The 26,150-nt window shown below is 36.8% G+C and overlaps 1 protein-coding gene across 4 annotated transcripts in view; it reads right to left on the bottom strand.

Annotated features, from left to right (window-relative positions):
- The window catches only part of EPHA6 (EPH receptor A6), a 511,169-nt gene that overhangs the window by 249,711 nt on the left and 235,308 nt on the right, over positions 1-26,150 (bottom strand). For all 4 annotated transcript variants that reach the window (XM_035315198.1, XM_035315200.1, XM_035315199.1 and 1 more), the window contains exon 4: positions 5,996-6,151. In XM_035315198.1, coding sequence (XP_035171089.1) covers positions 5,996-6,151 — 156 coding nt within the window. The remainder of the gene's footprint in view (positions 1-5,995; positions 6,152-26,150) is intronic.

Genomic DNA, 26,150 nt, shown 5'->3' with positions numbered 1-26,150 from the left:
CTAAAAAACTATAAAGAACTATACAACTGTACCTACACATTGCATCAGAAAGAAAGACTAACTTTAAAGAAGGAAAGAAACAATAATAGTTGCAGAAGAAAAGTCACTGCTTGGCTCACCAAAGTTTATCATTTTAAGTGATGGTATTTGTTTACTTATACAGCATGTAAGGCTTCTAAAGGAAAAAAAACTTTGTATGGCACAGGAGGGATCATGCGAACCAATAAATGTTAAGTATTTTTGTGAATTGTAGTTGAACATTTGAGTTGCTTTTTTCTTTCTGATATTTTTTGTAACATTAAACAACTGAGGCTATGGTTTTATTAGAATGATTTTTGCCCTAAGGTGAATGATGAGTTGGCTACTAGATTTCACGCACTTGATAATTAAAAGACTTGGAGCTCCTACATTTGTTTTTTTTTCTGTGGACAATAAGGATTAAAATATTTTGAATGTGTGAGTATTTATTTGTGTATCTATCTGCACAGAGTTTATGGTTAGCAGCCAAAAAGCCCCTGACAGTGAAGAGCAGTTATTGCTCAGAGTATCAAGGAGTCATTTAGCTGAATGTTATGTGGCTCATTTGTACTGAATGAAGATCAATACTTCTGGAACCTGGCAGATGAAAATTATTTTTGTAGTTTGCAGTTTTTACAGTCCCAGAGAATATTTTGAGTATATCCTTCCTGGCTTTTGAGTGTGACCTTGTGGTAAGTCTAATATTGTAGCATTTGAAATACTGTAATATGTAAGTATTTACAAATGCAACTTGTTAACTACTGCTACTTATATTGAGGCATTATTTTCCAACGGTGTGGAAAGTAGAGACAAGGTACAGTCTCGAAGATGCTGAGTTGGTAAAAAAAAAAAAAAAAAAAAAAAAAAAAAAAAGCCTCTATAACCTTGGTGTCTCAGATTCATAAATCTCTTAACTTCCCATAAAATTACCGTGACACCGGTGGTTGTAGCTAATCTGGAAGACAGTTCTTCGATTGAAATAAGCTAAAACCAGCACAGATTACTTCAGCTTCAGTTCTTAGTATTTATGCACAGAACAGAGGAATAATTATGCTTCATCTAAAAACACTCTGTGAGAATTAAATAATGACTGGTCTTAACAAATTCCCACTGTTAAAACCAGTGAGGAGTTTTAGGAATACAGAAGATGATCCTTAATCACACTTACATATGTGCATAACTTTAAGCAGATCAGTTATCCCCTTGAAATAATTGGTAACATTCAAGCACTTAAAATTAAGCATGTGTGTTAATCACTCATAGGACTGGAGCCAATGTTTTAAAACAGGTCTAAATCTAATATTACATAAACTACAGATACTATGACAATGGGTCATCACAGGTTAGTTTTGTATGTCACTTCAGCAAGTTTGGCATGCTAAAACATATGAATTAACGTGTATCTGGGCACTAGGAGAGCTTTTTTTAACCTGGATTTGTCTATTTTGATGTGTTTAATCTGTTGTTCTGTGAAGATAGTACCAGTGGAAGAACTACTGTGGTAGTTCAAATAACCTTTTTGAATCCATATACTGTAGGGTGAAGGTTGTTATATTTATGATTTGGGATTTAATTCTCATTTATAAGAGAAAACACGAATTATTGTACATTCACATTTCAATGAATAAGGAAAAGATTATCAGTTATGTTAGGGGTGTCTGAAAGTGTATGACTGTCCGCCTGCAAGTACTGAAAAAACCCTCAGACACCCTTCATACTCAAGGCCCCTCATGCCAATTTGCATGACGATTAAATAGCTTTTTAATTGCTGTTAAATTATGCCAGTTAAACTGTGATTTCATGCAAATATTAAGCTGTAATGACATGCAGTGAATCATTTACTAAGATTTAGAACTTGGAACAAAGAGAGACAATTAATTCTAATCCTCAGATTCAGCTAAATTATGTGTCACTGGGCTTTTATGGATGTGGCCTGATTGCTTTGTTATCATTTATAAATTACACAAAGATTATTTGACACATCAAAAAAACTTGGCAGCAATAACCCTTCTGCAGACATCTGTGTGCAAGGCTCTCAGGGATTTCCTCATATTGTTTTTAAGGAAACCAAGTATATTGGTGAAAATGATGGATCCTTTTCTCACAGTAAAATTCATGACTTTGGATTTTATGCAGAAGAGTAGAACAATTCAGATGGATGAGCATTACAAAAAATGAAGCTCTTCTGCTTTTTAGATAAAACACAACCTGAGTGTGAGCAAGGCCTTTTGCTTCATTTACGAATTATAATGAAACAAGTATTTCTACACCCTCTGTGGAGTAGACCGGCACTGATCTCTTATGGAAAATCAGGCTCACTCCAAGAGCATCAGAGCTGAGTTTGTGCCTCATGCTGTGCTTCGCACCTCACCTAGCTGCTTTGTGTATGCTCTCCCTCTATGAAGGTGAAGTGCATTTTGCCCTTTGTGGAAGGAAGGAGGAGCAATTCAAATGCTGCACAAGTCCGGTGAGGACAATGCAGTATTTTACATAATACAGGGCAATGACTGTCTGGAATTTTTTTTTTTTCTTTTTAAGTGAGAACTGTCTGTTACCAACTACTAGACTCTCATAATTGTGTATTACTTGACTACTGAATTCACAGCGGAAGTGTCAGAAATTAATCATCATCTCATGAAAATAATCAGAATCACCATCTACCTGTGTCCCTTGAGTTCATAATTGCTTCTTTATATACATACATTTATATATGCAGCATAGATCAGTGCCACTTGGTGTGGAATGCTGTATTACATTTTTGCCTTTCCAGAATCATTTATTCTTTTCTCAATGAGGCAGGCAGGAAGAATTGCCTCATGACAGGAACTGGTGACTGCAAACCAATACTCCAAGTCTGAGCATAATGATAAATTATATGTATATATATAATATATAGACACACAAATAGCAACAGAAGCAGTACAGTCAAAGGCTTCAAGTACGTTGCTCGATTTTGCTGCTGGAACATAGTGGTAGCTCTTAAAAAGTTTCAGTATGGAGGATACAGTTTGTGCCAAAGGTTTCTGAACAGAACACAAGTTTGTTGGCTCAAAATTGTTTGCACATACCATGAGAATAGACGCATTCAGACTCAACAAAAGCCTGCCTGCCTTTGACCTTGAAAGATAGATCAATTTATTCAATTACATTATAGTGGGAAATGTTACTTTATGTACAGAGTAATCAGACAGGGAAGAAGATATGCTGTTATTTGTTGCTCACTGTGTGTGCAGAGAGATCACTGATAGAGTACTCACATATGGCAAAGAAATACAATAAGGAGAAAGAGCAGCAGCAAGAGATTGATAACAAGTGCCAATGAAATGGAAAAAGGCTATGAGAAAGTAATTAACAATATATCCTAATGTAATTTTCTTTCCTCTCATTAAAATTAGAATTCTATTATGCTTTCTGTGAAGTGCATACTCTTCTTTTATAAAATATAGTTTCATGAAGTAAAAATGGGAACTGTACAATCTTGGGAAAATATACAGTATGCACTTTCACAGAATTAATGAAATTAGATTCAAAGTTCAGCTTGAAAGAATGGATGCCTGAAGCTAACCTCTTCAATTCATAGTCTCTTGGAACAAGGTCCTTATTCTCCATATTGCTGTCCATGCAGGTATTCCAGTACCAAGGAAAAATTCTGGAGTGAGAAATACTTTCTAACCCTATACAGGAATGAAGAGAGAGAGAATAAAATATCTACCTATTTTAGGCATATTGCTTTTCAGGACATGAGGAAGCAAATAAAATAGGTGTGAATGTAGATGGTTTAAGATATTTGAATATGAAGAGGTTTGTAAAGAGAATCCATTAGTAAATGTGTTTGATTCAAGAACAACTCTTGTTTTCAAAGTCACAAGAAAAACTTCAAATCTCTTATCTTGTCTCATATGTCAGGACAAAAATTTGCAAATTGACATCAAAAATAGAGACCTGCCCCAAAGGTGGTTATGTAGAAAAGGCATATTCTTACTGTGCAGCCTTTTCTCTTTGTGTAGTCAAATTGGCTCACTTTTTTTTTTTTTCTAACTTTCCAGCTCCTTTTATTATGGTAAAGCATGACGGTTTGGAAGAAACAAGCTAAATTCTACCATCTCATAAATCACCAATATCTTTGTTTATTAAATTTAAATTAGCCACATCTGCACAGACCCACCGAAGGCAGTGAAGTTGTATTTATGACAGAAACATAATTTTAATAACCGAGAGCATAATTTGAAAGCAATGGGGCTAAAGATACCAGTTAGGGAATAATTTAGCCTGCAGACTCTTCATTACTGATGATGTGCAAGAAGATAAGAACACAGTCTGCCTGTCAGAATCTTAGTGTCATTTCCAGAGCTGACAATTAGAGAAATAATCATCATTGTGGGTATAAGATGAATACATCTGCTATTACAGTCAGTGAAATACTGATACCTTGCAATCTAGGTTGAATAAGAGGCAATCCATGGTGGCACTGAACCAAGAACAAGGCAGAAAATGGAATGTGGTTTACTGTCTCCCTTATTTGTTACTTCTCCAAAACTGAGGTGAGATGGGGCACTGGTACTGCTGTTGTGGTTGATTTCTTCCCTGCCCCCACTTATTCAGTTGCTTTGGCTGATATCCTCAGCAGGAATAGAGTGGTCTGGCAGCAAATCTCTCCTGACAGCCTTCAGCCAAAGCAGCTTTCAGCATTCCAGTTTCCTTGTGGAAGAGGTAGCAGGACCAGAATGCTGTAGGTACCTGCTACCCGGTGCCACAAGGCTCTCATGCTCCTCCTTACCTTACCAATACTAGTGGGTAGCTGGGCTTAAAGTTGTGCCCTGAAAAATAACTATGGAAGCATAATGCCATGTATGAGTAATTTCTCAGAAAACTGTCTTTTGTAAGAGAAAAATCAATGGCATAACTAATGTGGTACCACATCTGCATAATGTATGAGTGAAACTATCTTAATAAGCATGAAACTGTCAAGAGTGCCTGCGATGTGTGTTAGCTCTGTGGGTAAGTTTTCATAGCCTATGCTCAGGGCACTCATTTGATTGGAATTGTTTGTAATCAACATTTTCCTTTGGGAAGTCTGGAACAACATTTTTTTCCCCTCACGTATTCTGTGAAAAACGACAGACCTACACGCTTCACTCCAGAGCGAGCTGGCAGCAGATTATGTTAGTTGGATTGAGGTGCTTCTTGAACCCATGTCCCTCAAGCAGCTGGAGGCTGGGATGTACCCTTCACCTCTGAATGCCCTGTGGCTAGATTAGACAACTTTCTGGTAAGTGCCTTAGATCTCATGAATATCGCTTTTGGTGAGATCACTCCCGTTCAGTGGATGCGCAATGGCTTGGTCTACGTAATGACCTCAGGATTACAGAATACCTGTAACTTTGTCAGTCAGCCTCAAATTACCTGTTATATTCCCAATTTACCCCGTATAGTGTCATATGGAGAGACTAGCATGAGCACAGGAAGTACTTCAATTCTGCTAGTGTCAGCTCAGTTACTTTCACATGATTAGTCCTACCAAAAATTGACTATGCACTGCTAATTACTGCAATGGTACTTTGTTTTTAATTTTTATTTGAGGAGACAGGAGAGTATGTCGTATCAGTTTTTTTTTTCTTCATATGCAGCCTCATTTTTTTGGAAGTTTTTGTACAGGAATATTTTCATGTCCTTAAGATACATACTGATAGTTAGAAATCAGCATTGCTATCTGTATGACAATGATTACAAACCTTATACTACCTCTCAAACCTACAGGTTAATAAGTCACTAATGTAAGAAACATGGCAGCATTTTTAGGGATGTAAATAAGAAGAAATCTGATGTTTGAAATTTGATCAAAAAAATCTCTTTGGGTAATTTTAATCAAGATTATTCAGAAAATGTACAATTTCATGTCATTTTTAAATTTAAAAAAAAAAAAAAAAAAGAATAAATGAGGCACAGAACTGCAGACACGGGTACCGATCAGACTTACGGGTACATGCCATAGTTGGTGGGTCTTTCTCAGCTCTGAAGTAACCCTTCTCACACTGACAGACAGAAGTTGCTTCAACATAGGTCAAACTATGTGGAGGGCACTTGGAGCACTTTACATTTCCAGCAAATGCTTTATAGAATCCAGGCCTGCAAGCTGCAAAACAAGAAAATAATATTTTATTAATAGCAGCAAATTTTGGTCGTAAGCAAAATCTGTTCCATGCAGTGCCTTATAAGCACTGTCTTTTCTTTCCAGCCTAGATATATATGCTATTCTAATCACATAATGCTTCACTGTTTTTATTTTGGTATATGGACTTAAAAAATATATATATGTTCTTGATGTCTGATGGGAAAACATTAAAAGAGACAGCTTCCTAATAGACAACCCTCACTGCTGCTTGAAACTGTTATCTAGGAAACTTCACTAATATCAGTAAACACAAGCTCACTGTCTATGTTTTATGTAGTGTCCATATATTAATAAGATGAAAGAGTGGGAAAACTTCTATCTACCAATGCTATTTATATGGCTTCCTTACTAAAGTAATAGAGACTTGCAAGGCTCAATGTGCTTCACCTCACAATGCCTTGATGAGACAGGAATGACATCCCTGTATTTGCAGGTTGGTCTGACCTGCCCAGAGTCTCCCGAGAAGCCTCTGACAGAAGGGTCAATTAGTTGGGTCCTTTGCACTGTGTTGGAATGAGGGCTGGGAGGCGCTGCTCTAATAACCTTTGGAGATGTAGGACAGAGGTGCCAATACCCTCTAGCACAAACTACAGCAAGCCTGAGGCTACTCTTAATTGTGTCAAGAAACAACCCAGATAGCAGCTGCTGCGGGGACAGGAGATGCTGCAGCAGTCAGAGCCCACCGCCCACCCAGTTGGAGCAGGAGTCCCAGCAGTTCTTCATTACAGTAGAAACTTAAATGACTTTCTGTTGGCCTTTAAAGCAGAAACAATTAATTAAAATAGATGTTATCATAAATATACCTGGTTTGCATTCTGAAATACTATACAACAGTCCTCAGCAGTCACCACACAAGTTTAGACAGAGATTTCTTTCTTTCTCCTGCCAGCTACCACATTCACACATGCCAGTACGAATTACAGCTACTGTCTTCTGGATTCCCAATAAGCAAACAGAACTGAAACAAATGAAAGAGCAACTCTAACATGTGTGGACTGCATAGGCTCATATTCCTTCCGACTCCTTCACCAGTACAATGGAAGCCATTGCTATAAATATTTCAAAGATCCATGTGGCTTTTTCTCATTTTGACATATTCAAGACTATATTCTTCATATTTCTACAGGAACTAGGCAGTATTTCCTTCCCTTGCAATAAGACAACAATATTGGAATATAGTGTTCTATAAATAAGTACCACGATTTAGGAATTTTATGGATTCACTGTCGGTTCCAATTAAGTGAGTAATTAAAGGGCATTAACTTATAGATAAGATATACACAGATCAGTTTGGCTTCTGATTCCAAAGCACCCACTTGATACAAAAGCGATTTTGTTAGTGTCTGAGGGAAAAGGGAGTGTTTGGGACTAAAAAAGGTAGCAGTTGATTATCCATCAGAATCCAGGAGCCATTTTTTCAAATGTAATTTTAAGAGCTTAATTTTGACCCAACAGTTTCAGCAGTTCTCCCAGTGTGTTCTTCTGACTTTGCTGAATAGGTATTAGGAAGGAATCCTGCCCTGCTGTCACCGAAGAAAAAATATAAGTATTTCTGGTGCTAGAGATAAGAGAGGTGGGAACAGCAGGGGATTTCCCTTTCAAAGGCTCCTGGTCTGATACCACCGTGATTACAGTCAGTGGCAATTTTCTACTGATTGGAATGACAGCGGGTTTGGTACAAGGAAGACAGCAGCATTGTAGATACAGGCAGTGGACACTGACTCCTCTCAGCTTTGCTAGGAGGAAGGAGGAGAGGAGGTAAGGTGAAATGTTGGAAGGCTGTTACATATGCCTGCGCCTTTTTTTTTTCTCATGCCCAAATCCTGCCATGCCTTAGCTGAAGATGAATATTAAGTTCTTGCTTTTAATAGCTACCTTTCATGCATACAGTTCCACACAAAGAAGTTCGTGATTAAAGAGGTGGCAATGCCAGGCTACCTTTTCAGTCACAGCAAAATGACTGCTCTTTAAAATCCTTATTACTTCCAATTTTTTTCTGTCAGTTCTCAAATCACTCCTTCCCTTCTGTCCCCCAGATTACAAACCAGTTTAGATCAAAAGAAACACAGCAGTCTTTTTCAAGAAAAATATTTTGTTTAAACTTCAAGCTGTTCATTATTCTAAAATAAAACTCAAGGAGAACATGATTTATTTTTTAAAAAATAAAGTAAATGTTTTATTCTGAAATAGTATTCTGGAGTATATTTAAAGCATTTATGCTTTCAATATGGTTGGGTTTTTTATTTTTATTTTTGTCTTAAAGCATATATATACTCATGAAAATGCTGAGGAAATATGGGTGAAAATGTGAATATTCTACTTTTTCTGAAGCCAACACAAATGCACGCACCATTATGTCAGATACACACCACGCATTCTAAAGCCAAAGATATCAGGACAGCTTTGGTATGCTTAAGTTTACAAAGCTACTGACAATTCTCCCCCATCCAAATGTAGAGTAAGACATTTTACAATTACTGGATACTTTTAAATAAAATCCAGCCCTCCATAAACATACTAACACACGCTGAGAGCCCCCAAATGATCACAAGTTTTGGATGACTCAGCTCCTGGGATAACTTGGTGCTGACTGCCAACATTCAAGGTGAAACTGTTACTCTGTAAAGATCACTGAATATGCAGGACAGAACTGAAATACAGCACTTCAGCTGCCATACAGTATCGAAGCGTATACACTACTAACAAATATTATGCTTCACTATCTGAATTTCAACTTTAACAAGAAGCAATTTACCCTTGTCCTTCGAAAACTATAAAAACACTACATTTCCTACCTAGGTTTTAAAAGCTAATTTAGCAAATGTCCCAACCGCTATAATTTCAGAGACATGCATGCATCTTTAGAGAATGGGGTGGTGCTTCTTTAATGCAGTCCAAAACAAGTACAGAATAATTTGTAAACAAGCTTATTTCAATGAAAAACAACAACCAATAACATGAAAATTTGCCACAATATCTGATCAGGTAATAAGCATGCAAGGTCAACACAGGCTGTTAATTTGCAACCTCAATTCCTAAGGAATTCCTCCTGAACATGAAACATGTCTAATAGCATGTTTTAAGGGCTATGATTACTTCTAACTTGTTATGAGTTAGACTTTGACAGGGTCATGTTCTGTCATGCCTGTTTATGCCCTGATAGGTACCAACCAACCAGCACAAACTGAATACAGCTTTACGCTGCTCATGGTCTGTACAGAACTATGTCTGCTCCCTGTGAAGAAAAGAATAATCTCCCTATTAACTTCTTTGGCATATCCTAACAGGACTGAGTATGGTTTGGCCTCCTCTGTGGAGCTTCAGGCTGTATAAGACCACTGCCAACTGTAGCTCAAAGCAATTCCAATCAAAACTTACAGGAAAATTGCACAAAGGAGTCAATGGTATAAGCACTCTGTTGTAATTTCCCATCTGTGTAACATTTTTTAGAACTGGGGTTCGTAAATGTTCTGCTATGAGATCACGTATTGTGTTACTACATGCAAGTCACCACAGCTTGTGGTATCAAACCATACACAGGTGCTAGATGTATTCAACTCAAAGAGTCCCCAAACCACATGAGAGCTAAAATAAGGATTAGGATATGACTCTGTCAACAGCATAATCAACAGAACTACCTGCATGCTTAATGTTAACTGAGTTCCTTAATGAAGCAGGATCTTAGCTTTTGCCCAGCTTCCTATCATCTTTGTTGCTTACTCATCTGTGGCAGTTCCAGCTCCCCACAACTCTGTGCACAAACTACCTGATGGGTAAATCAGAAACTCAGGCACTTAATTATGAATAGGCTGTTGCTTTGTATTTGGAGAAGGAAAAAGGTCATATTTTCTAGTCAAAATCACATGTAAAATACATTGCAAGTAAGTTAAAAGTTTGTTCCAGATGCTTATGTATGCAGAAAGTTTTGTAAAACCCATTTTGTATGGGTTGATAAATTAGTACTTTCAAAGTGTTTCTCGTTATAACATTTCCTTCATTCAGCTAGCAGTTATTGTATCTATCATTTGCACAAATTATTTGTGCATGGATGACTATTCAAAAAAAAAAAAAAAAAGTTTGTATTTATGTTTGTTAACACAAAGTATTTTTTTATAACCTTTTAATCACTGGGAGGCATCTTATTTTCCCTGACTTTATCCAACAGAAGTGACTTTGTGAGCTTCTAATTATATGAACTGTATAAGATTTGACTTTTGTAAAGCCTGGGGGACGATAATAAAATATTGCCTTAATGGTTAAGTAATTAGCAGGGTGTCTGAATGAACAATTCAAAGACACCAAAGTTTTCTCCAATGAAATACCAGGGATCATGCAGAGAAGCAGTGATAATTTAATTGGCTTCACAAACGATAACATGTCTATAAAAGTGCTTTACTGTAGCTTTATCTTGATTTGTCTAGAGTGTTTTTAAACTGTAGAAAACTTTTTAATTAATATAATTTTCCTTATTTAATGTTTAATATATGACATTTAGGTTTGTTTGTATTACACAAAGATGCATATGAAAAGAGATCTTAATAATTTGCAAAGCTCTGGTGAACTCTTAAAGATAGTGATTCATGACTTGCTAGGTTACCAGCTAGGGCAGAGGGTAGGGAGAAGGCATTTACCAAGCAGCTGCAGAAGAGTTTTAGCACTGTTGATGCTATGTGCAGAGGTAATGAAAGAGACTGTAAAAGCTTTTGAGGTGCATTGTGAACCAGAGTCCAAAGTTAATACTTACTGCTTAAAATGAGATACTATCTCCACTGTTCCCAGCAGCACAGTGTTTGTGTTGTTTCTCACAAGGACTTGGGTGCATGTGGTGCATGGCTTGTGGCCATTACCACATCAAAGAAGAGTCCCCAGTGCCTCTCCCCACGAAGACTTCGGCTGCAGGGCCTTGGGCCAGTGCAGCTGAGGGTGGCCCCATCCCACTGGGGCCATGGTTAGAGGCTTCCCCACAGCTCAATCCTGAGGACGCAGACAGGCCGACTCCAGTCCCTGGGAGGTGCGTTCAGCTGTGGCTCCCGTTCTTGGTCCCTACACGAGCCACAGCCCTGCTGCATCGCAGCCTTGCCTGGCCAGGGGCCCAGCCGAGCCAGGAGCACCTGCAGGCCCCCATCTCAGCCTGCCCGCGGGCCGTCCTCATGCTGGGGCTGCCCCCTGCCCCTCGGCCTGCCCTGCACCCTGCTGGGATGGGCCTGGGCTGTGCCCAAGGAGCCCAGGCCGCTACAGGCCCCGTGGCAGCCCAAAGACCTAAACCTGGAAGTGTGTTACAGAAAGTGCAAAGAAAGCTGTACACTGAGGTCCTGGGAAAACAGATAAATTGCCAAAGCTGGGGAGGCCAGACAAAGGCTGCCTGTAGGCTGACAGGCCCTGCTCTAATGGCATTGCTCAGGCAATGAGGAGTGAGGGCTTCACCTCTGGCTAGCTGAGACATTATTTCTCAGACTCTTTTGAATTGCCCTGTGTAATAAATAAGGTCATGGTAATTATCAGTCTTTAGTGATCGAGACAGTTATGATTGTTAAGTACTTCCCTTACCTGGGAGGTACTCTGAATGGTAACAAACGCAGACGTGGTGGTCACCGTAGCGCTCAAAAACCTTGCTGCTTTAAAAACAGCGGCATTTTCACTGCTGTGCACAAGCTTGTCATGGTGGGGACATATGTTGATTTCCCAGTTTACAAGGTCTGAATTGACTGTTACCAAGTAAGCTGAAGTAAAGGGAGTGCAAAGAAAACTTAGAGCAACTTTTAGGTGTTTCTGACACTTGTTGGTCTGTGTGTGGGAAAACATTCCTCATGAAAATGGGATTTTTATAGTTGGCTGAGAACCCATCAATCAAATTAAAATGGAGAAGACTCTGCTGTCATTTACAATGAATGGCAACCATCAGTAGCTGTGGAAGAGATGGTTTAATCTTTCTGAAACACATAATTTGCTATGCTTTTACACACCTCATACATTTTCTTAAATTGCTTGCTGAAACCCATTATTGTACTATAAGACTGACATCTTCCATATTTGTTATATTCTGTCAATATATAAATATTACAATTTTAAGGTCCTTTTATCCTTCTGATACCTGATCGCTTTATAGAAAGAGCAATCTAGGAAAGCCTGTTTGACTCTACTATTGTGCAGAAACTAGATCTAGTTTATTTTAAGCAATTATTTATTATTTCTTAAAAAATATTATTTTAAGCAATTTATATTCTAGTAAAAATACGTAGAAAAGAACAAAGAAGTATATAGAAAAGAACAGGAAAAAAAGAATATAATGAAAGATGCACTATGTATTTTACCTACAAAAGGGAGAATATGATCACAAAGATTAGGATATTACAAAATAAGGATGTAATGACAGTCTTTGAATGTGAGTACTATCTGATTTAGTAATCGCATGCCTTTTCTTTCTTCACATGATCCTTGTTTTATTCAGGTCACAAATGGACTGAGAAAAAAGAGGGGATATGCGTTGGATTGTGTTCAAACTCATAGTGAGACTATGCAGGAGGAGTTCCTAGAAACATGAGGCATGGCGACTCATTGGAGAGAGACCAGCCATGATAGATTATGAAATACAGAACATGCTGGTTAGTCAAAGCTATAGAATAAAAGACATCGTATTTCAAAAAAGCAATTATCTAGCTTGGTTCCCCCCTTCCTACAGATGGTAAGGAGAGATCCATATCCAACTTAGTGACAAAATGACCCAACCATTTTAGGAAAATGGACTGATTTTGCTTTTTATTTGAGGTAAATTTGATGGGATTATATTTCTGTGTGCTGGGTTATGTACTTAAATGCATCTGTGTTTGTACACTAAAATCGATCTCTTCTCTTGCCCATATCTTCTGCTGTCTAATATTTCTATTTTTTTGGGTGGAGAAGAGAGGACAGCATTACTCACATCTTTGACTTTGGAAAGCAAAAAGGGAGAAGAAAGAAAAAGAGTCAGGTACAAAGCTGCTTTCTCTAATTAAACTATATAATGAAGATAGGTAAATTAAATTAGTTATTCTTTGTGATAAATCTTTTTTTCAGCGACTTATTTTCTGTCATTCTCGTATTTTAATATTCTACTGAGACTGTTTATTAAAATGATTACAAGAAATGACAAAAGAGATAATCGGTTTATATTAAACTATTATCAGTTCATGTCAATACAGTTTTTCTCTGTATAAAACATCAGTTGCAATACAACAACTGGAGCAGTGATTTGGGTCACATAGCATATTTTTAAAGAATCTGAATTCTATCCATAAGCTCATGCAGGCAAGGAAAACAGTCAGTGATATTAATTTTATCACTGCCTGTCATACTAGATACAATTCAACAGCTCAAAGAGCTGGGATCTGCACTACACAGCACAGGTGAATACTATTCTGCACTTCTTAAGGTGCTTTGTCAGCTACTTCTCAAAGAGTTTTAAGTTATCAACTAAAGGCTTCTGATAACAACAAAGATAAACACCTTGTTTGCCACTGAGGTGACTCAAATAGCTTTTGCAGTGTGAAAACAAACTATTTTATTAAACTTTTCGCATACAGAGCAACAATTACTCAGTAACATAAGCTGCTTTCCTGTTGCTGCTGGAGGCTATCAAAACCTGTTCTTTGTCACTGCCTTGTCATGGAAGGATTTTCTAAGATCTGGGAGGAAGACTGGCTGTTAACATTCTGTCTTTCCCTAAACTTACAGTCAAGGGGGAGATGGGGGTTCAGAAAAAGTGACAGTGTAGGAAAAACACAGCTGACTTGTGCTCTTTTCTTTTTTAACTACATGCAGAATGATAATGTCACAGGCTGCCTACCTATTCTATTTTTTACCTTATTTATGTGTTTTCCTGTAGGTGTATGTAACGTAGGTGCATTAATTTTGATTTTATCTCCATACATGGCCTTCAAAGGCCTTCATAACACACTGTTAAGTAATATTTCTTCCCTTTTTTGTACATAACATTATTCACTTTGTGTGTGTATGTTATAGGACACACTCACACCACAGTTCTATCTAATTTAACAAATCATCTAACCATCAGGCTATTATTTTTTTCTACCTCAAAAAAAAGAGAGGGGAAAAAAAGAAAAAGATTCCATTCCAGACAAGCTCCAGTAGCATATGTATTAAAGAAAGGTCTAACGGCCTTCCACCACAGCATAACTTAATCTACCATGTTTGCCACCATCATTCCCTCTCTGAGAAAAGTGTACAGTTTGTTTTGAATGTTTATGTAGATGTACACACATAACATACATACACATGCCTTTATACAGAGAAACATATATATGTATATGTAGTATATTAGAGGAGACAAAATCAACGAGATGATGGGATGTGAGATGATTTCTTCTTAAGACTTCTTGTGTTAAATCACAGGAAATCTTGTCTACTTTTTTGGAAACCAGACACTGTGAGATCATCAGTTTAAGATCCATGCAAACTTCCTCATATGTAACTTGTCAAAGTTTTAATGGGCAAAGTTAAACATTCATTTCTACTGTACATCAATAGGTGTGGGAGATACTAAGCAACATATTAATTATAATAAGTTTATATGTAAAAGTGCTCTTCAAAGAATAATAATTTTCTATTTTTAATAATATTTAATAATTTAATAATATAAGAATATTATTTCTAAAAATAATTTTCTGATTTTACATTATTTTCAATTCTCAAAAGACGGGAATAAATCTAAACTGAATAATAGCAACAATTGGCTACAATAAGAGAAAACAGAGGTGACCCCAAGATTCACCAGATGAAAGAGTGAAATTAAGATCTTGTTAATTTTAAACCTAATACCACATTTGGTGGATATGCTTACTTTTTCGACTATTCTGTAGGTTCATATCCATGAAGATCACAGGGCTAGCATGGTACAATTCTCAAATTCCAATGTAACTATTAAATGTCATTTGGTTCTCTGTGGAAAAGAGAGGACAGGTAGCTATGACCTGTAGTAGTTCTGACCACGTATGATTTACTTTAAGGTCCTAACTTACTAAATATCTGTTTGGACTTTGTTTTGTAGTTGTGTCCTACTGAATTTAAAAAACAAACTAACAAAACCTTAAGAATATTTACAATACAACACTGCAGGTGAAAGATTAGTGTCCAAGAACTTGTAATTCATCAAAGAATCAATAAAACCCATACACAAACAGAAAACTGAATTATATGTAATACATATGCTAAATAATGGATTAAGCTATTCAGTTGTTTGGATAAATTTGAGGGACACTTTTATTTAAGTACTAATGCTATGTTTCTTAATGCACTGTAGATTGCTATCTTTAAAAATCTCGAAAACACAAACATTTTTGTGTTTTCAAAGAAATAAAAATGAGCATTCTAAACACATTCATATAGATGCAAATTTATGAACATGATTCTGGAAGCACAGGTACTTCTCAGAGACAGAGATGGAAAATTATTTCAACACTGATACAACTTTTTCACTTAATTCTCAGAACTACATCTACAACAGGTAGATGGCAGGTAGTAATGTTTCAGCATGAATGAATAAAGTGGCAAAATTATAAGCAGCTGAAAAGAGGCTCATTTGATTAGAAATATCAAGGATTGAAACTACAATTCGAAACCATATCTGTTAAATAAATGCTATTCATAATACAGGCTACACTGCTTTAAATAGTATCTGCAACCTTTTTAGCCATTAAAAGCATTTTATAGACTGCATTGATGAATCAATACAGTTAACTTTTTAGAGAAAGTTATAATATTGCAACTTTTGTTATGTTTAGCTCAGCTACACCTCCCTAAAGAGGCTCCCAGATGACAGTACAGTTTCATTTTGTGTTAGATCCTTTTATGTATGCCTGTATAAGCACCAATGGTGAAAAACAAACTCAGGCTAAAATCAAAACAAAACAGCTTTCATGCCACTTAGATGTGCCTGAAGAAATCAGCAATTATCCCCTGCCCAGTGAAGATGCGTCAGTGATTTGAGAGAAACATTTGTTTTGGGCATCCAAGTCAATAAAAAGGCTGCCGAGGTTAAAACAAAACAAAACAAAGAAAACAATAATAATAATAATAATAAAACACCAAGCTATTAGGATAGGAATACTCCAGATTTTAACCACATAGAGACCGCACTACCACATTCCTGCAGCACTGTGTTACTGGCATTACCACAGGGAACCCCTAGTAAGAAAAACACCACCTTTGAAAACTGGCTCAAGATTCCCAAGCAGGAGCACCAAAGCTGGTCCAGTATTTTTCGTGGAAATTATCTGATTCCTCCATGAGAAGACAATAACAACTTATGAGCCTAGATTTATTTTAAGTGTACTCTGCATGGCCCTGAAGACCTCTTGCTAGTCGGTAGAGGCAGAATCTAGTCCCTAAGTTTCTGTGGCTGTTGCCAATCTGTCAGTAGTTTCTGAGAGGGACACTGATGCTGGAAGGTCCTCAGCTGGCAGGCAGTCTTGAAGTTGTCTCAGCAATGTGCAAAGCAGAAGATGACAAGTGGGGTACCTGTATGAGTGATGGGAGAAACAAGACCAAACCAACAGCCTGCAGTGCCCTGAGCAGGTGAGCAACTATTTTTGGCTGCCATGTGCTACTGACTGTTGTGGGGATCCCTGTAATCAGGTAAATTTTCTGAGGTGAGAATTATGCATACTCAGATGCACTGTTCTGTGCTGAAATTAGCCTTTTGTTCTGTTGATTGTTTATGGATTGATCCCACAGAAAATCTACAATTAACCAGACTACATAAATCTTTAAATAGTATTCTCTACAGTGCCTAATTTTAAAGGAACCTCAGTGTGTTTTAGGAAGATAATAAAGAAAAGAAATCAGTCAGAGTAATTAAGGAATGCAACAGAAATGGTAATCAAGGAACACAAGAGCAGTGGAAAAGAAGGTAAGTAATTCGCAGCAATGTACCAGTGCCTACTCCTGGGATCAGGAAATCCTGCAAGAATGGAAGGGCGAGACTACTGCATCTCCAAGAAGCCATCTCCAGCATCTCCAGTACCCATCTTTAACTAGAAAAGCAGGAGAAACATAATCCTGAGAACACTTTGAGGTGATGCAGCACTGGAGTAAATAGTGGAAGTTATTTACTGAGTCCACAAATCCATCCACAGCAGCTGTAGAAATTCTTCATTTTAAAGTATAAGCTTAATAATGCATTTTATTGCTTTTTAATCATTATTATTGCAAAGCATTTTTTTTTCATAAGGAAAGAAAATGCTTTCGTCATTCCATCAGTTCAGTAAACAGCTGGCATCTGAGTGATGTGGAAAAACAGTAATGCCAAGGAGCATTCTGCACCCGTGCAAGTCCTTAAAACTCAAATACCAGATAATCAGCTGTAATAGTCGTCACCTCAGCATATTCCCTGCAAGGTATCTTTAGGATAGACTTGTCATTCCACCCTGGCAGATTTGAGAAGTGGTAACACCCAGACCAAAAAGGAGGAACGTTCTAGTCAGGAAAGCTCACTGGCATGTCAGAAAAGTGGAGAGAATGCTTTAATCTCCATGTGAATTTTAACAGCTTCTATTTAACACGTCTAGCTCCTTGTCAACACATAAACCAAGGTGAAACGGAACAACTTGTGCATTCTGACGCAAGTGGGCATGTCATCTCCTGTGCAACGCATGTTGCAGTGGCACATCTGTCCACATATTTTTGAAGAAGAGAGGTTCTTCTGCAAAGTTCTTTACACTCCAAAACAAAAACAAAAACAAAAACAGAAGCAAACAAAAACAACAGAATGGAACTGTTGCTGCTCTAGTCTTCAGACTAAAGCAGTACGGAAATCAAGCAAATCCATTAGACTGAGGGCACCATGCCGTAACGCACACTGGGAGTAGTTTATTTAACATTGCTGGAAGCTGTTCAGCATATCAAATTGCTTTTCATAAAGAACAGCTGAAATAGTGGTTAGGCTATAGATGTTGCTAGAAGGGCTTTTTGGGGGAAGTGAGAAGGTAGGAGTATGAAAAGTTTTTCAACACTGCAGTTAACATTACAAAAGAGAAGTCTGAGAAAAAGCAGTAGGATATAATTTAATATAACTGAGTAAAAAACCTGTGTTTGCTGGATCTCCCCTGATCATTTCAGCAGGAATTAGTGTCCAAGCTGGTAGGCCAGGAAGCCTAATGTTTTCACAGAATTATTTACATTTCTATGGACAGCTGAGGAACCTAACCTTGTAAGAGGACTCTGCAAACCATACCAAATATTTCATTCTGCCAGAGAAAAAATGGTCTGCAGATATCAGATCCATTTTGTAGCTAATTTATCTTGTGCGTTATCCATCTCTGTGTCATAAATGTTAGAATGGCATTCCTCCAAGGAGGTGCTCATTTGTGTATCTTTCATGATCACAAGGAATGTGAATCCTCAGGAGACAATTGCTCTACAATGCTGGCTGGTGCTAGTGTAGGGGCTGAAAAATGGTCCAGCTCATTTAAGCTATGGCTTCCTCTTTTTCTACACTTTTACTGTTACAATGGTTGTAAAAAGACAGCTCTCCTAACTCAGAACTGTGTTGCTAGCTTTGTTTTCTAGTTCAAGTAGGTGTTGTGTTGTTTATAAGGTTTTCTCCAATATCATAAATATGTTCAGGTAGTGGCCAATGTGGTGTTGGTTCCAAAAAGAGTTTATTGGAATGTTTTAAAAAGAACTTCCTGAAAGTGGTGATAACAGTTATAAAATTGTTATCCCTTCAACTGAGATACAGCAATGCTAGAAAAATACCTGCTACCATTAGAAAGATTCAAAGTACCTGTCAGTGCTTTCTTTCTGATATATGTACCAAAATTGTTGATATATAGAGAACAATTTGTCGATCTCATGGTATCCTTTATCAAATACTACAACATACATGTTATTCTTCCTCTCTGTCCCTTCTACTGGTACTGTAAAATGATGTTTCTAATCCTTCTCCCCATTTTTCCTCTCTTCCTCCCACATAGTGAGAAACCTCATTTCTATTTTCAACTCTACATATGTTATTTCATGCTACATTTGCCTATTCCTTGTGCAAGAACTTTGCAGGTGCACATTTGTCTGTTCTTAACAAGTGAATCTGCTCACCTGGGTTAATTCATTCCTATGATATCAATTATTTCATCTGTTGTTTTGCAGGTGCTTTTTTTTGGAAGTGATTTTTCTGAAGCTGCAAGGTTTCAACTTATGAGAAGTACCAAAACTTCCAGCCTATTAATTGTAGCAACAGCATTTATTTTCATTTTTTTTTTTTTTTGGCTGCTTAACCCATTATTGTCCAACTGATTTTCTGTGTAAGAACAGTAGGGTACCAGCACGCTTCTCAAATAATTAATGGCACTTGGCTTCATGCCTCAGCACACACTCAAGGTGTACACTGAAAGCCTACTAAAGCTCTCCCTGACATGACTTATTACTTTATTACAAAACTGTAGAACAGCTTTCTAGAGAAGGCATACCTTGAAGGAATGTAATATTCTTACAGGCAGTTATTAACAATAAAAACCTGAAGAATAGTGCAGTCACTATTTACAAGGATACAATTTCTTGTTATGGCCTTATTATAAGACTGTAGTTTTTAATAATTTAAGATCTCAATGCTCTTTTTTTTTTTTTGATTCACAACTTTTACAAGATCAATTGCTTTTCTAATAGATCAGCTAAAGTTATGCAATTCTTTTTTCCCTTCTCTGTGTAACGTCTCTTTTACACTATTATAATTAACAAGGAATTATAGCAAACAGTACAATCCAACCCATTGCAAGAAATATTTTATGTCACCCGATTTTTAAAAGGAGAGGATTGAAATTTTTATTCATATGCTTAGATTTTTAATTATGGATACCATGATTGTGCATTGAAGTATTGATTTGTATGTGTGATTTATTTAAACCTCTCTTTTATTTGAACATACAGGTCAGGAGTTTGTGCACACAGGCCACATTACTGTAATCATGGGGAATATATAAATGCCCAGAAGCAGATAGGTGATTGAATATGTGTACAATTTCTGATGCAAAAAAGGCTGAAATGTTCATATAAAAACAAGCCTCTAGTCTTTAAAACATAATTCTTTTTGATGTGTTTGTAGAAAAAAATGACAAGCTTTATTATCAAAGACACCAAACATGATTAGTGACTCCCAAACCATTTCAACTCTGTCCCATATTGAGAAACTCTCAAAATAAAGCTTTCATGTGTGAACCAAACACTTTTGTATTACGCCTGAATGCTTCCAAGCTTGCAATATAATAATGTTCTTGGTAATTAAAAATTTTTCAAACATATCTTTGTATCTCTTAAATTACTGTACTAAATACAATGTAATTCTATTCTATTCTATTCTATTCTATTCTATTCTATTCTATTCTATTCTATTCAGAATTGTAGAATCATCTAAGTTGGAAAACACCCTCATGATCCCCAAGTTCAACCATCAGTGTGACCTGCTGAGTTCCATCACTAAACCATTTCTTTTAGTGCCACGTTCACAAGTCTCTCAAGTACCTCAAGGGATGGGAAATTCACCCCTTTCCCTGGGTAACCCATTCCTATGCTTGACCAGCCTCTCCTTGAAGAACTTCTTCCTAATATCCGATCTAAACCTCCCCTGGCACACCTTCAGACAACATTTCCTTGCATAAAATGATTTTAATGAAGCTCACCAACTTGCAATCTATAAATTATACTTGAGAATCTCTCCATCCATTTAAATCTCCAGTTTATGTCCATATCTAGTACAAGCAGATGACAGTTTAAAATAAAACACGTCTAGTCTTTTTTTTTTTTTTTTTTTTAATTACCACATGAGTAGTGTCTGCCTGTAAAATCCAAGAACATTTAAAGATAGATTCTGCTCTCAGAAAGTTCACTGGCTAAACAACCATTGATTTTAACACAAAATGAAATGAGGTTTTCATTTTTGTGTCATCAAATGTTACTGTCATTCTTTTGGAAAACTTTTCCTTAATTACAGCTAATGATCAGGGTAAGAGTCACTACATTGATCTACTGCTCACCTCAAAAACAATTAGTTTTTGTGTGTCTTAGTTCCAGCCAATTTTGCCATGGAAGCGACACACAAAATTCTGTACTTAGTCCATTCAGGCATTCCTTTCCTTATCCCAGCATTCATGTAGAATCAATCACTTGCAGTTTTTAACCCCAAATGATAATAATTACTGACTTGTATTTGTGTATGCACAGACACACTTATGACTATTCCTACTGAATATATTTCATGGTGCTTTCTCCACTGCAGGAGTATTGACTATAGAATAATGAAAAGCGATGTTTATGTTTAAAAGTGAATCAAAGAACGACAGAATGGTTTGGGTTGGAAGGAACCCTAAAGATCACCCAGTACCAACGCCTTGCCATGAACCTCCCACCAGCCCAGGTTGTCCAGGGCCCCATCCAACTTGGCCTTGAACACCCCCAGGGATGGGGATGTGTGAAGCCTCAGATTTATGTAAGAACTGCAATCTTGTCCTACTGATGAATTACAGGTAAGAAAAACACACTGTGTTTAGAAATAGTCAATTTGAAAAATACATGATTTAAAGTTTTATGTGTGTAAAAAACATAGACTAAAGCTTACAGATTGGTAGTATCATATGCAACAGCAGAGAGTACAGTAGAAAGTATAGGTAAATGAATAGTAACTGTAGTAATAGAAGAAATGACAAAACAGAAAATTCAATTCAATACACCATTGTCAGTTCAGTCAGATACTTGAATGATCCATACAAGGGGTGCATGCATTTATGTTTTGTCACTCCTTTTAACAGATACATGAAGTGAAATGCACAGATGTCAGCAGAAAAATTGCCCGATACTTTTAACATCAACATTCCTGTCATTTTTTTATTATTATGTTATAACCAAACATTGCCAACTTCTCCAAAACCATCACCATTAAATTTATATGAATTTCAACATATAGCCAATGTCTTGGTAATCCACTGGAAAACTCTGAATGCTGAATCAAGGATTCCTCTAGTGACGCTGTTAGATGGCGACAGCTAAATCAATTTGTCATGCAAATCCAACTCCCTTTAACACAACAGAAATCCTGAAGGTGCCCTTTAGCAGAAGTGGGTTTATAATTTTTGTTCAACCAAAGTAGTTACGTGGGATACCTCTTCAGTCCTTGCATCTAGAATACTTCACGTGATTGATGACAACTATCAGCATTAGGTATTTCTACTGAGCATACTAAGGTATTTCACAGGAATCTTACAAAGATGAACCATGAGTTTAATATGAATTCTCAAATAACCAGATTCATGTGAAAAATGCTCCTTCAATAAGAGTTCTTACCTTACAAAGGTAAGTATTACTATAAAAAAAATTTCATTATTCATAAAATCTCAATGTCTTTCCCAAGTTTTCTGAAGAAGTACCAGAATGGCTTTTTTCTAGCATTCAGTTATGTTGGATCTCATGGATGGATGTTCACTACCTGTCTCTTTTACATTATCCACTTCTACAGTGCCAAGTGCTTTCCAAAGGAAATAAAAATCATTATTATTTTTTTTAAAAAAAGGAAGGAAGGAAGGAAGGAAAAAAATGAAAAAAGAAAAAAAAAAAAAGGAAAAGGAGAGAACTGAAGCTATGAGGCTTTTACAAGGTCTTCTCACAACCTTGAAGCAGAGGCAAGGTCAACCTAGCTACTGGTAGTATCCTGACTACCAGAACAATGCCCTCACAACTCATAGGTTAGGTAGGGCTGCGGCTAGTGAAATGAGGAGCCAAACACCACAGAACAGGAGAGAGCACAAACAGTTCAACCTACAGCCTGCTTACATTTTTTCTTTTTTCAGTTATGCACTTCTCTACAGGTGCAAACATGCAGTCAGATATTTGGCATAAAAATGACCATTTAATCACAGATGGTTTAGCTTAAATGTTCTTTTTTAAGTTACTGGCAGCAGCTAAGCAGGATTGTATGGCTATGGTATCTGCCCAAACTGCAAATCCTGATTTTTAAATACATACATTCACGTGACAATTTTAATTCTGAAAACAAAACGTTTAAATTTTATAACACGCATATGTGTTATTAGTGATGCTGCAGAGCAATCAAACATTATAAAAAAATGGCAACAAGTTTTATATATATATATATATATATCACTTATACTTAAAAATATTTAGCAGATGGTCAAACACAGCTAGAAAAATCCCTAAACCAAACCAAAAATAAGTGAAAAATTAGGATGGATTAGCTTACAACATTGATGACTACTGATGTTGCATACCATTTCTCATCTAGCTATAAATTTAATTCCAGTGAAGTTTAACTCGGTTTCAGCTTTTAAATACTCATTAGAAAGCCTTCAGGAAAGCTAAGTTTGGAGTCTGTAAATACTGCAACTCAAACTAGGGTGTAGACACATGACAGGAAACAAAAGGGTTATCATGCACCCACCGAACTGTAGCCCCTGGTTGTCTTAGCCCTGTAGAAGTTAACTGTACATTTATTTCAGCATTGGGGATGGCAGAATGCTTGTACACAGTCAGTTCTCACTTTTTATTTCACTTAAATCCATGTTTATCATACTGTGAACAAAATGATGGGGAGACAAAGGTCAGCATGTGCAAGTCTCAGTAAATGTGGTACTACTGCTACCATCGTTCCGTGTTTTGAACTGTAAAACTCAGCTATCTGCATGTCTCAAAAGCATCACAACAGATAAGGTGCAATTTGGTATATTTCTTGGGTATTTTAATGTTTTTGTATGTTAGATTCATTTTTTGATAGAAAACTGGAAAGGAACAAACAGTTGGCTCTGTTAACAAACTCGACCACTTACACTTGTATCTTACACTTGTCATCTACCTTTTCAATTAGTACAAACAGGTGTATGTCATATAATGTTAAGTCTTAGAAAAAAATATGCAAGTATTCGTCACCCTCTTGACAACATTTAGAGAGTATTTCACTTCTAACTTATTTTAGTTTCACTATGTGATCATTGGTAACTATCAATGTGATCATCTAGTCTGTGTTCCTACGTAACAGATGAACTTTAGCAATTTCTAGATCTATTTCAAATGCAATGTATTTCAGAGTAACACCATGGATCCCTTGTTTTATTTCCTTCCTTTGTGGTTTCATTCTAAGAATTTCATTTTTTTCTTGCCTAGCATGATTATGTTTCTCCCCTTCCAAACTGCTTTTCTTGGCCTTTTCTCCTTCAGTTTTTCCAGAATCTGTTTTCTTCCTCTACTCATTCCATTGTTACTTGTATCTGGGCATAATGTCCCATGTAAATTCTCTACTGAAATTCTATAAAGATTGCACAGAAAAAAATACATTCACCGTGTTTGGGAATTAAAAAAAATGTTTTCCATTTGCTTTGTTTTAAAATATAGTTTGTCCCTTTTCTGCCTTCCTCTTCAATTGTATCTAGCTCTATTCTACAACGGTGTGAATTATTATCAGCGCTGTTTAAGGCTAGGACCATGGATAAATAGACTCTGAGCTCCCAATTTTAAAAGGTCCCATAAGACCATAAGCTGTTCTCTGTATCCTTTACGCACACACACACACACACAAAACAATTACAGGATTAGTCAGTGAAAGTGTGTGTGCATCTTGGTCAGGCACTAGGGAAGTCAAAAGCGGTCAAGTGCTTTGTTCCCTGGGAAGCATAAAATAGACCAGACTTGGATCCTACTGCATCACAGGATGACTCTGCATCATATAGTTATCTGGAGCTTTGTGTGAGACTGGAGTCTTCAACGTGCTATACAGACTACAAATAGGGGTTGCTTTTGCTCTGCACAATTTGTAGAAGTTTTTTAAAATAGAGTTCATTTGAAAACTCAGGAAAAAAAAAATCCTTTTATTTCACAATGCATAATGTCATTTATGTGATACAATAACTTTTTTTTTTTTAATGTAAACATTAACTAAAATGAGAGAATTCTCTTATATTACCTTAGGATAGGAAAAAACAATCCACCTCTTCATATTAGATTTGTATTTCTCAGCATGAGAAAATGTTTTAGGGTTTAAAGAAAGCAGCAGCTTAGGTCAAAAAGGGAAATGAATATAAGCAATCTCATCTCAGTTATAAACTTGCATGTATGCGGCTCAAATCTACAACAGCTGACAGAGAGGAACTTGACTGGCAGTCTGATTAAGAAAGGCGCAAGCCTGGAATTACAGGTAATTTCATTTACAGGATGCATTTGTCTAGGAAAGCATACACAACTTCTCTGATGTTACGCTTGTTATCAGCTTGTGCTATGAATCTATTTGGGAGATTACCAATAGGAGCTAATTACAAGTGCTCTTGTTTCTCCTTCCCCTTTCTTCCATCATATATCATAAATACTGCATGTTCAGAACGGATCCTAACCAGTCTCTCCTATGTAGCACGGATAAGCTTTTGAGGCATACGTACACCACACAAAGAGGCCTGCCAGTTAGATTCCCACTCACTTTCAATAATATTTGGAGGAAAACAATGAACCTGGACCCTCTTTGAGTACAGAGAGAAAAAGGATTTAACATAGCAATCAAGAAGCGTAAGAACAGAGTCAACAAAAATGGGATGTCTGTGAGTTTCTAAGTTTGTAATATTGATGAAATATAAAATTGGAAAAGGCTTCTGTTCAGTGGCATATAATGGGTTAGGCTTCATAATACCTCTGCTATCTCCTTCATGATCCCAATTAAGTCTTTAAAATTTCATCCCTAGTATTACAGTTGCTTCTTTATAGACTCCTTTCTAATGCAAAACTGACATACGCCCAATCTTAACAATGTTTGTGGAATAATGAGATCTGAATCATCTATAAGACTCTTAATCTTAATTGGCAAGAGGTGTGGGAAGATGAAAAATCTGCTCTCCATGTAATCTAATCAGACCCAGCAATATCAGCTTCCAGATCGCAAAGTCAGCCTTTCCACTGAAGGGCTGAGCAGGAGGTTAGGAAAAAATTA

The sequence above is a fragment of the Oxyura jamaicensis genome, chromosome 1, assembly GCF_011077185.1.
Source record: "Oxyura jamaicensis isolate SHBP4307 breed ruddy duck chromosome 1, BPBGC_Ojam_1.0, whole genome shotgun sequence".
In the NCBI taxonomy this organism is placed as follows: Eukaryota; Metazoa; Chordata; class Aves; order Anseriformes; family Anatidae; genus Oxyura; species Oxyura jamaicensis.
The sequence above is the reverse complement of the archived record's forward strand: the minus strand, read 5'-3'. Positions and strand labels throughout refer to the sequence as shown.